The sequence below is a fragment of the Peromyscus eremicus genome, unplaced genomic scaffold, assembly GCF_949786415.1.
Source record: "Peromyscus eremicus unplaced genomic scaffold, PerEre_H2_v1 PerEre#2#unplaced_113, whole genome shotgun sequence".
Classification (NCBI taxonomy): Eukaryota; Metazoa; Chordata; class Mammalia; order Rodentia; family Cricetidae; genus Peromyscus; species Peromyscus eremicus.
The window spans coordinates 325,870-337,893 of record NW_026734352.1 but is presented as its reverse complement, the minus strand read 5'-3'; the positions used below and the strand labels follow the sequence as shown (position 1 = coordinate 337,893).

The 12,024-nt window shown below is 45.8% G+C and overlaps 1 protein-coding gene and 1 pseudogene across 1 annotated transcript; one reads left to right on the top strand and one right to left on the bottom strand.

Annotated features, from left to right (window-relative positions):
* The first annotated feature begins 6,432 nt into the window (after window positions 1–6,432).
* Window positions 6,433–7,267, top strand: LOC131901587 (small ribosomal subunit protein eS6-like; annotated as a pseudogene).
* Window positions 7,268–7,622: 355 nt separating this feature from the next.
* Window positions 7,623–10,125, bottom strand: LOC131901584 (uncharacterized). The gene is made up of 5 exons (XM_059252693.1): window positions 9,985–10,125; window positions 9,605–9,786; window positions 8,957–9,004; window positions 8,339–8,505; window positions 7,623–8,077 (listed from the first exon to the last, which is right to left on the bottom strand). Exons 1-5 carry the CDS (start codon window positions 10,108–10,110, stop codon window positions 7,743–7,745), a joined length of 858 nt encoding a protein of 285 aa, XP_059108676.1. The 5' UTR covers window positions 10,111–10,125; the 3' UTR covers window positions 7,623–7,742.
* Between the last annotated feature and the right edge of the window lie 1,899 nt (window positions 10,126–12,024).

The following is a 12,024-nucleotide window of genomic DNA, read 5'->3' as shown; positions in this document are numbered from 1 at the left end:
GGCCATGCTTAGATGGCCTTAGGGATATTTAGGTTGAGGTTAGTGTTAGGGTAACAGACAGTAGCAAACTGTATGCGTTCATGTTTAATTGTGCTTTTCAATTATAGGTAGTTATGACTCATCATGTAGGTGCTGGGAGTGGAATCCAGGTCCTCCAGGAGGGCAGGCAGTGCTCTGAACTGCTGAGCCATCTCTCAGCCTCTCTCCTAACTTTTTGATTGTTTGCTTTTTTTTTTTTTTGTTTTTTTTTTTTGTTTTTTTTTTTTTTTTTTTTGGTTTTTTCGAGACAGGGTTTCTCTGTGTAGCTTTGTGCCTTTCCTGGAACTCACTTGGTAGCCCAGGCTGGCCTCGAACTCACAGAGATCCGCCTGGCTCTGCCTCCCGAGTACTGGGATTACAGGCGTGCGCCGGCACCACCGCCCGGCATTATACTGAATGATTGTTTGCTTTTGAGACAGGGCTTCTCTGCTGTCCAGCATGGCCTCAACTCAGAGATCTGCCTGTCTCTACCTCCTGAGTTTTGGCCTTAAAAGCTACCATGTCTAGATTCCTTTCTCCTAAATTTTCACAACTTACTTCAATTACCTGAAATTTGAATCCTTCCTGATTCTATTTGGAAATCAAATGTCAGCAGCAGTAAATTTGCTGCCTTCATTTTAAATGCCCTTTTTTTTGTCCTGTCCCAGTTAAGTTGTTTGTGTGAAAAATGTGCAGTTGGGTTCCAGAGGGTGCTGGGGATCAGTTCCCCTGTGGTTTTTCCTGTTTGGAAAACAGTGTCCGGCTTGCCTCTGGATACAGAGTAACCATTCCTTGACCCCTGCTGTTAGAGGTGCATATAAGCCCATGTTGGTATGAATAAAGAGAGCTGCTTCCCTGACGAACTGAAACTGGGTGTCTAGAGTGCTGTTTAACCTCAGTGTCCTTCATCAGATTTCGTGCTCGAGCTGCACGTGTCGTGGCAAGTGGAGGTCCCACTGAGATCTGGAAAGGGGTAAGCGAACGAAGCTCACCCTAAAAGGAGGGGTAGAGGTCTGGAACAGCGACTGGAAGAGGCCAAATGGAAAGAAATGAAAGGTCAAGAATCCTATTTTCCCCATTTGCTAAACCACTTCTTAGGAAGGATCCACTGAGTCAAGTACACCTCACCTCTGCTCATGGTAAGCAAGCACTTGGAAACTAAGAGGGGTGACCCGCCATTTGGGGTTACACAGATAGTCCAGCCAGAGAGTTAAAAATGTCTGCACTGGGGGTGGGAAGTGGGTAGATGACCAGGACCCAGCAATAAGAACATTTCTCAAGGGTGCAGGAATTTCCCCCTGATTCCTCAATGGCTCTATTTATAAATGCCCACAGCCCAGGTCAGTGTGGGTCTCAGGAGAGGAGGCTGCAGTTGGCCCCGAAGGCTGGAGGGAGAGATGTTCCGCCTATTTATTTCTAAGCTGCTGTCGAGACGTTAAAACACCAAGACAAACTTCTCTTTCATAATAACTTTCTTAGGCTCGGTGCCAGGAAGCTTTCACTGCACTGCTTTATGCCACCAACAATGTCCCTGCTGTCCCCTCTCTTCCCACCAGATGAGACCAGCCTCCACCCACAGCCAGATGTTAGTGATGTGTGCCAAGACCTGGAGTAGCTGGGTACTCAGGGAGCAGGCATCACCCAAGGGTAAGCAGTAGAAAGAAGCATACAGCCTAGAATGGTGATTCTCAACCCATGGGTCACGACCCCTTCAAGGTACACCATCCCTTTCACAGGAGTTGCCTAAGACTATAAAAAAAACACAGATATTTACATTCCAGTTCATAGTAGTAGAAAACAAGATTACAGTTATGAAGTGGCAACAAAAATAATTGTATAGTTGCGGGGGGGGGAGGGGCATTGTAAGGAACTGTATTAAAGGGTCACAGCATTAGGAATGTTGAGAACTACTGGCCTAGAACCTCTATACACACACACACACACACACACACACACACACACACACACACACACACACAATAGAAGGAGGGATCTTTCCTCTCTCCGTCCCTTTCTTTTTCACACCAGGTCTTAGGAAGAGTGAGAGATACATGGAGGAAGAGGTGTTCAGGGCCAGTCAGCAAAAGCTAAGTGGCAGAACATGCAGAACTAGATACAACTTAACAAGTCTAGCCCTAGAAAACATTCTGGCTAGGCCTGGTCCTATCATCACACAGAAATCTGGAAATTATTAGATTAAACAAAATAGCCCAAATTCACAAAGACAAACATGATGTGTTCTCTCCAATATTTGGATCTTTGTATGTGTGTATTTATGTGGATGCTAGTGTTGGTATAGTTCATGAAACTAGAAAGGAAACCACAAGAGTGGAAAAAGAAGTTTTGAGAAGAGAAGAGTGAGGTGAAATAACGCACGTGACCTGAAAGGGCAAAGGGAACCACTGGGCATGGGAGGGGTCAAGGAGTGGAGAGACAGAGTGGAGAGGGAGAAGGATCGACGGAAGCAAATTATGTGATAAAATGTCATAATGAACCATATTGCTTTATATGCTTATATCAAAAAATTAAGAAGCTAGGGAAATGCCTCCGTTGGTAAAGTGCTTGCCATGCAAGTTTGAGGACCTGAGTTCAGATCCCCCACCCCTCCACAAAAAGCTAAGCATGGCAGTGAACACCTATAGTCCCAGCACCAAGGAGGAAAACACAGGAGGATTCCTGGGGTTCACTCACCAGTCAGACTAGCCACGAAGTGGGGTCAGTGAGAGAGACCTTGTCTCAAAAAATAAGATGGAAAGGGACTGTTATCAACCTCTGACCCACAAATACGCACGCACGCACGCACGCACGCGCGCGCACACACGCACACACGCACACACATACACACTAAGTAAGCAGGGCTGAGGCTGAGGAGATGGCTCAGAGGTTAAGAGTGTTTATTGTGTGAGCATGAGGACTTGAGTCTGAATCCCCAGCACCCACAGGAAAACCTAAGAGTGGTTATGCATTTTTGTCGCCTCAACACTGTCTGTAGCTTCAACACCCACTGGGTGGGTGGAGAGAAAAAGATCTGGGCCTGCTGACCTGGCTTCTCCTTTCTTTCTACCCACACCCCACCCCTACCCCTTTTTAAAATACAGCATCCAGTGTAACCCAAACTGGCCTCAAACTCACTATGTATCAAAGGATGACCTTGAATTACTGATCCTTCCCCCTCCACCTCCCAAGTTCTGGGATTACAGCCATGCAATGCCACACCTGGTTTCTGTGGTTCTGGGGGTGGAAGGCAGGATTTCATGTATGCTGCACAGGCATTCGAGCATATAAAAGTTACGGTCCCCCGCTCACAAAATTACGTTTAATGACCTTTCTATGTGATTTTTAAATTTATATATTTTATATATTTATATATTTTATAAATTTATATATACTCGAGACTCATGTGAGCTAAAACTCTACCTACAGAAAATATTCAGTCACTGAGACCATCAGAGTTGTCTCTGTTTATAGAACGTCTGCCTTGGGCTGGGGAGATGGCTTAGGCGGCAAAATGCTTGCCGTGCATGCAAGAGGACCTGAGTTCATTTCCCCAGCACTGCACAGTTATGCAACCTTGGCACCGAATAATGGGAGCGCAGATTGTGAGTTCAAGGACAACCTGGGCTACATAGTGAGACTCCAGGCAAAAAAGTTTCTTCTCAAAGGCCTCTGGGCCTTGTTTTTCCTTCCAGCCATACCTCCCAGCACTACTTCTTCTCTGTAAATGGAAAAAGACTGGCTCTTCCTCCCTCCCCCACGTAGCCTCCACTGTGCGCCATGGAAATGTAGACGTTTATGAGTTGCCTTGCCTGGAAAAGGTAGTGACAGCAATTCTAGGATCCCTGCCAAGTTCCACCCTGAGTAGAAACTGTTGTCTTTTTTTCTCCAAAAATCTTCTCCAAGGTGACAAATGGGTCCTGTGGGAGGAGATAACCGGGAAAAGTGGAGGGTCTGACCACCTTGAGAGAAGTCCTTACAAAGAAAAAAAAAAAAAGCCAGACTCCATAGTGCAGGCTTATAATTCCAGCTCCTCAGGAGGTTGAACTGAAGAATCACAAGTTAAAGTCTAGCCTGGGCTACAGAGTGAGTTCAGTGCTTGCCTGAACAAATTAATGAGACCATTTATCAAAAAAAAAAAAAGTTAAAGTAAAAATCGGGCTGAGGATGTCACTCAGTGATGGAGTGTTTACTGAGTATGTGTAAAGCTCTAGGTTCAACCCCTAATACTGAAATAAAGTATTGAGAAATAGACAATAGATGGATCCATAGGTGAGTGGTGGGCGGAAGAAAGGAGGGAAGGATAGATAATAGATAGATGTCAAAGATAGAAAGCTTTAATTGATAAATATGTAGATAGAGGATAGATTTAGATTATAAACTGATAGATGATGATAGATCGTCTATGATAGATAGATGATAGATACTTGATAATAGATAGAAGATGAAAAGATAGATAATAGATGATAGGTAGGTAGATGATAGATAGATAGATAGATAGATAGATAGATAGATAGATAGATAGATAACATCATTTTCAATGGACTAGTCCCTGGCTAGTGTCAGCTTTCAATGGTCCAGGAAAGAAATGCCCTTCTGTTGTACCCAGAGTCCCCCAAAGACCATCAAGAGACCGATCCAAATGCAAAAGCAAAGAGTTCTTATTTTAAACCTGGGTCTCTCCATCCATCTGACGCAGCAGCTGAGCAGAGAGACCCTGAGTAGCAATGGGGCAGGGTTTTTAAAATGGTTAGGGGAGGGGATCGGGGGAATTCCAACTCTGTATAGTTACAAGCTCAGGACTGGTGCTTACTTTTTTCTTACCCATTTTCTCTGACAATTAGACATCCCATTTCTTATCTGTAGGAAACTTGCTCCCTCTAACAGCTATGGTATATAATCTATCATATCCTTTAGGTGATGGCAGGAAATGTCTGGAACTCATTTTTTATGTAGCTCTTAATTGTCTGAGTCTAGGAGCAAGACATCCCTGGTGGGTTCCCAGGGCCTAAGGGTGGAGGGGCAGCACATCCCTGGTGGGGTTCCCAGGGCTTAGGGTGGAGGGGCAGGACATCCCTGGTGGGTTCCCAGGGCTTAGGGTGGCGGGGCAGGACATCCCTGGTGGGTTCCCAGGGCTTAGGGTGGAGGGGCAGGACATCCCTGGTGGGTTCCCAGGGCTTAGGGTGGCGGGGCAGGACATCCCTGGTGGGTTCCCAGGGCCTAAGGGTGGAGGGGCAGCACATCCCTGGTGGGGTTCCCAGGGCCTGCTGGCCCCTAGTCTGACCCTTCTCAAAGATGGCTGCAACCCTGTCATCTTCTCAGTTCTTAGTCACAGGGGTTTGAAATAGAAAACCATTGCTTACGCCATTTGCATTTGAGAACAAGTCAGTCTCCCGCCTAAGCCTCAGTGTCTTTGTCTATGAAAGGAAGGACAATAGTCTACTGAACTGTGCAAATGTCAGAGTTAAGAACCCTTGCAGAGGACCCAAGTTCAGTTCCCAGCACTTATTAAAGTGTGGCTCACAGCTGCCTCTAACTCCAGCTTCGTGAAATGTTGACTCCTGGTTTTTGGATTCCACAGGCTCCCTCCCTCTCTCTCTCTCTCTCTCTCTCTCTCTCTCTCTCTCTCTCTCTCTCTCTCTCTCTCACACACACACACACACACACACACACACACACACACACACGGGGTGGGGGAGATAATGAGTATAAACCTTGTTTTTAATTAAGCAGCTATGTGAATTAATAATATAACACAAAATGCAAATGGACTGGCATGATAACTCAGCTACTGAAATGTTTGCCTTGCAAGCATGAGTTCAATACCCAAACTCACATTAAGAAAAGAAAAGGGGCTGGGCAGTGGTGGTGCAGGCCTTTAAGAGGCAGAAGCAAGCAGATCTCTGAGTATGCGGCCAGCTCTGGGCTCAGGGTTGGTGAGAATGGGGAGCACCATTATAGTTAAGTTGACATCATTTTTCTCTGCATGGCCCTGCAGACCATTTTGACAGAGCAGAAGCCCATGGAGAAAGTGAAGACCTCTGAGCTTGAGCCCTACTCTATCTGAACTCAGAATCTATGTCCCTAAGTGTTAGGGAGACCGCTGAGCAGAAGACTGCCAGTTCACAATCATATATTCCTCACCATTGTTGGTATTTGCCCTTTTTCTGCCACATGAGCTGCTTGCTTTTCCCTGCTTCTAAGACGGCCTTCAAGGGTTCTCCTTCCATGATCCACATGTTTGTCTCAGAGTTGCCATACACAGGTAGACATGAGTAAATTGTAGCACATGGGGAATAGACATGATGCCCCTGAACCATAACATGAGTAAACAAATTTTTATTAATATTAAAGTCTAAATAACAACCCACATTGAGAACACCATAAAAAGGAGTTAAACAGCTCTTTTTTTGTGGCACCTCCTAGGCGGTTGGCTGTGTCAAGATGAAGCTGAATGTCTCCTTCCCTGCCACCAGCTGTCAGAAACTCATTGAAGTGGATGATGAACACAAGCTTCGTATGTTCTGTGAGAAGCCCATGGCCACAGAAGTAGCTGCTGATGCTCTGGGTGAAGAGTGGAAGGGGTATGTGGTCCGAATCATTGGCAGGAATGAAAAAGTTTTCCCATGAAGCAAGGCATTTTGACCCATGGCAGCGTGCACCTGCTGTTGAGTAAGGGCCATTCTTGTTATAGACCAAGGAGAACGGAGAGAGGAAGCACAAGTCTGTTTGAGGATGCATCATGGAAGCCAATTTCAGTGTTCCTAATTTGGTTATTGGAAGAAAAAAAAAAAAAAAAAAAAAGGAGAGGAGGATATTCCTGGATGGACAGATACTACTGTGCCTCGTCACTTGGGACCTTAAAGAGCTAGCAGAATCTGAAAGCTTTTTAATCTCTTTAAGGAAGATGATGTCCGCCAAAAATACATGGTCAGAAAGCCATTAAACCAAGAAAAAGCCCAGGACCAAAGCACTCAAGATTCAGCATCCTGTCACTCCTCATGTCCTGCAACACAAAGGCTGTCATATTGCTGCTCTAAAGAAACAACAGACAAAGGAAAACAAGGAGAAGGCTGCAGAATGTGATGAACTTTTGGCAAGAGAATGAAGGACGCCCAAGTAAAGCGCCAGGACCAGATCGCCAAGAGACGTAGGCTGTCCTCTCAGAGCTTTTACTTGTGAGTCTGAGTCCAGTCAGAAATAAGTCTTTAAGGGTAACAAATAAATGATCATGCCCTAAAAAATTTAAACAAAATTCAAGGAGATACTAAAAATGAAAACAACAATAAAAAAAAATTAGACAAAATTTAAAGAGATATTGACAGTGAAAAGAATAATAAAAAGAATTAAACAAAATGAAAGGCAATATTAACAATGAACACAACAATAAAAAGAATTAAGCATAATTAAAGGCAATATTAACATTGAAAAAAGTACTAAAGAAAATTAAAGGAAATATTAACAATGAAACCATTAATAAAAAAGAAATAAACAAAATTAAAGGTGATATTAACATGAAAACAATGAGAGAACTAGGCATACTTAATGTTTATTAATACATATTAATATTGAAAAAACAAGGAAAAATAATGAAATATAATTAAAGGCAATATTAATATTAACTTTGAAAACAACAATAAAAAGTTTTAAACACAACGAAAGGAGATACTTTCTCTAAAGACGGGAAGGACAGCTGGTCCTGGGTGGAACTCGGCAGGTAATAAACAATCTCAATCTATGTCAACATCAGGCAGAGGGAAAAAGGGCTCTGGTGCACCCAGTTGCACAACAGAAACTAGAAAGAGCCGCCCAGCATCTGGAACATCTGCAGCCACTTCTAGAGGTGGCTGTGCATCAGTGGGCAGAGGCTGGTCTGAAGTTTGAAGTGGTACTGGTCCAGCTTCTGGCACGGTTGGTTCCCCAAGGGCCAGGTCTGTGTCATCTTGGGTTTTCAGAAATTCCCGGGGCTCTGCCGCAGAAGTTGGTCCCACATGTAGAGTCTCCACCATCCCTAATGCATCCTGCATGGGTGCCTCTGTATTAACTTCCCTGAGGAGTCCATCATCTAAGGCAGAAAGAGATGAACCATTAGTGGAAGTGCCCTAGAAGTTTCCATGATGGGGTGAGCTTCCCAGAGATGGCCTTGCTGGTTACACAAGGTCTGTTCACGTCAGAAAATCCCCAGTCCCCTCTCCCCACAACAGGACATCTCACCCGACAGGTGTCCAGCTCTGGTTCCAGGCGGGGATATCTGGACAATTCCCTGGTATAACCCATCATCGAAATTACCTCAGCCTTCCTAGGAACCTACCCCAGGCCTCCTCACCCATTTTACAGTCCTGCTCCTCCAGCGCCTCCCCTTGGAGAGTGAAGTCTTTTGCAGGCTCATCGGGCCATAGATATTTCACGAGCCTCTTGGCCACGGCAAGGTTTGGAGACCTGAAGTCCTGGGGTTGTTTTGACGTCCATATTGATAGGAAGGATAACAAGGCACTGCAGGGAGGACCAGGTTGGAGGGAAGTAAGAGTCAGAAGCCTGGCCTCACTTCACCAGCACAGCAGTGTCCCTTAGATGAGGAAAAGGCTGCCCAGCCCATGTGCTGCTGGGCATGGTGGTCAGGAGTGTAGAGCTGTATGGACAGGGCTCGAGACACTTTCTGTCCCTTGGAGGAGGGACTGGGCAGACTGGGCTGGGCTGTAGTGGGGATGGTTTCCCCTAGGGCCCTTTAGCTTCCGTCAATCCCTGTGCTCCTCAGGACCAAGGAGATCAATGGAGATTTATTTCTGTTTTTCTCCACCTGCACGTGAAGTCTCTGGTACCATCCCTCTAGTGGGAATCCCAAGAGCAGGGTGACTGGTAACAGCTCAGTCCTCAACCCTAGCCACCCCAGACATCCCACTGTGTAGAGGGGCTCTTACCTCCCTCGTCACCCAAGCCAACTCACTTCCTTTTTTCCTGATCCTCCATACAGTCTGGCTGCAAAGGTCCATACCTGTGGGATTTCATGAGGGTGTCACCACTAAGGCCATGTGTCCCCAACCCACCAAGGGATCTAGAAGGAGCTACATGAATCAGGTAGAGAAATAGAAGCCAGGAAGGGGATGAGGGTCCTCAGGGCTCCTTGCAATGTTCTGACTTCCATGGTTAGGGTCTGGGAAAGAGCCTCTGGTCACAGCTCTCAAGGATTGTCACACAATGGGTAACCTAAGCTTCTCCTTCTTGGTTTTTTGTTGTTGTTGTTGTTGTTGTTGTTGTTGTTACAGGATTTCTTGGGTGGCCCCAGGGACCCTTATCTGCTTCTGTTAGTCCCATCAAACCTAGATAGTGTCTAGAAGCTTTTATACAAATGGGAAAAAGGCTCTGTTCAAAGGATAAGAAAGGATAGTGTTTGACACTTCTTGGGAAAAGTGAATGACAATCTAGTGTTGTCTCCCCTACCCCTATCTCTGGCCATGTCATCTTGAAGGTCCAGGCCCAGGACCAATGATACAATAATACTTGTTCTGTGAGAGCATACAGTCCCAGAGAAGGGTAGAGACATTCTAAAACCAAACAGGAGGCTTGAGAGCCTGACTTGTGTGTAGCCACTCACGTGTCCATAATTAAGTCCAGCATCTCCCAGGTGGTCACAAACCTATGGTAGATAGTCAATATTATACCTATAAATAGGTAATTCCCATCCTTATAGGCTTTTGGTATATGATTGATAACGTCTTGCATATAGGTTGGGCTCCGTGGATCAAATATGGGGCCGTCTTCCTGAATCCTGTCATCCTGAGGAAAGACCAAGGAAGGAAGGAGGGTTTAAATGTGAAATCTCAGAGACAATAACAACCCATTACCACACACTGAAGTGAAAAGCGAGCATAAAAGACGTTTCTCAGTGTTCTCACAGGAACACAGACCCATTCAGGAACTGCAGTGGATCAGGGGGACCAAAAAGTCTCCTGGCTGCAGGCTGGCCTGTGTTACCTCATTTTTCCTACAGGAAAATAGACAGAGGTGTGCACAAATACTTCGCAGCACACGTCGGAACCGGCCAGGAAGCTTTGGTTTTTGGCGGCGTGAGCAACCAAAACACGTGAAGCAAGAGAACATCCTTGCTCTTCTAGTGCCTCCAGAGAAGTGAGTGAGTTGAGGCTGCTGTTGATGGCTGGTTACCTGGTAACCAGGAGCCTGAGTTCCATCTGTAATAATACTAAGGAAGTGAGGTCACTTCCTGGGGCCCTCCAGTCAGCACTTCCTCCACATAGGCTTTCTCTAGGGCTGACCAGGGCTGCCATCTTCTCTCCTGCCTTTCCATGTGTACAATGGGACACAGTGGTGTCCATATGCCCATGCCACACACTGACCTGGGAAGCCTGGCTCCAGCCAGACCCTCAACTTCAAGAAGGCAGAAGAGGTTTCCCAACCGTTACCTCTATACCACATGCATTCCAGGAAAAAAGTAATTTTCTCTTAGGGTCTTCCCACTGTTCAAAACCTCCTCCCTGTAGATCATTCTGGTGTTGATTTCCTAGTGTGTCATCTTTTGTATATGATCACAGATTCCCTATACCTGAGAAACCCCATACCACTGTCACCAGAGGTGAAGGAACAAAAAGGCACTGTGCCCATGTCCTCATACCCACACAAGGGCACACAGAGGACCCACTTACAAAGTGCCTAGGTACATGTCAGTATAGAAAAGGCCATGCTTAGATGGCCTTAGGGATATTTAGGTTGAGGTTAGTGTTAGGGTAACAGACAGTAGCAAACTGTATGCGTTCATGTTTAATCGTGCTTTTCAATTATAGGTAGTTATGACTCATCATGTAGGTGCTGGGAGTGGAATCCAGGTCCTCCAGGAGGGCAGGCAGTGCTCTGAACTGCTGAGCCATCTCTCAGCCTCTCTCCTAACTTTTTGATTGTTTGCTTTTTTTTTTTTTTTGGTTTTTTTTTTTTTTTTTTTTTTTTTTTGGTTTTTTCGAGACAGGGTTTCTCTGTGTAGCTTTGTGCCTTTCCTGGAACTCACTTGGTAGCCCAGGCTGGCCTCGAACTCACAGAGATCCGCCTGGCTCTGCCTCCCGAGTACTGGGATTACAGGCGTGCGCCGGCACCACCGCCCGGCATTATACTGAATGATTGTTTGCTTTTGAGACAGGGCTTCTCTGCTGTCCAGCATGGCCTCAACTCAGAGATCTGCCTGTCTCTACCTCCTGAGTTTTGGCCTTAAAAGCTACCATGTCTAGATTCCTTTCTCCTAAATTTTCACAACTTACTTCAATTACCTGAAATTTGAATCCTTCCTGATTCTATTTGGAAATCAAATGTCAGCAGCAGTAAATTTGCTGCCTTCATTTTAAATGCCCTTTTTTTTGTCCTGTCCCAGTTAAGTTGTTTGTGTGAAAAATGTGCAGTTGGGTTCCAGAGGGTGCTGGGGATCAGTTCCCCTGTGGTTTTTCCTGTTTGGAAAACAGTGTCCGGCTTGCCTCTGGATACAGAGTAACCATTCCTTGACCCCTGCTGTTAGAGGTGCATATAAGCCCATGTTGGTATGAATAAAGAGAGCTGCTTCCCTGACGAACTGAAACTGGGTGTCTAGAGTGCTGTTTAACCTCAGTGTCCTTCATCAGATTTCGTGCTCGAGCTGCACGTGTCGTGGCAAGTGGAGGTCCCACTGAGATCTGGAAAGGGGTAAGCGAACGAAGCTCACCCTAAAAGGAGGGGTAGAGGTCTGGAACAGCGACTGGAAGAGGCCAAATGGAAAGAAATGAAAGGTCAAGAATCCTATTTTCCCCATTTGCTAAACCACTTCTTAGGAAGGATCCACTGAGTCAAGTACACCTCACCTCTGCTCATGGTAAGCAAGCACTTGGAAACTAAGAGGGGTGACCCGCCATTTGGGGTTACACAGATAGTCCAGCCAGAGAGTTAAAAATGTCTGCACTGGGGGTGGGAAGTGGGTAGATGACCAGGACCCAGCAATAAGAACATTTCTCAAGGGTGCAGGAATTTCCCCCTGATTCCTCA

Coding starts and splice junctions, on each gene's coding strand:
- LOC131901584 (XM_059252693.1), bottom strand. CDS start 10,110: ATGTTCTCTTGCTTCACGTGTTTTGGTTGCTCACGCCGCCAAAAACCA. Junction 8,506..8,956: donor GAGGATCAGGAAAAAAGGAA/GTGAGTTGGCTT, acceptor TCCTCCCTGCAG/TGCCTTGTTATCCTTCCTAT. Junction 8,078..8,338: donor GGAGCAGGACTGTAAAATGG/GTGAGGAGGCCT, acceptor TTTCTGCCTTAG/ATGATGGACTCCTCAGGGAA.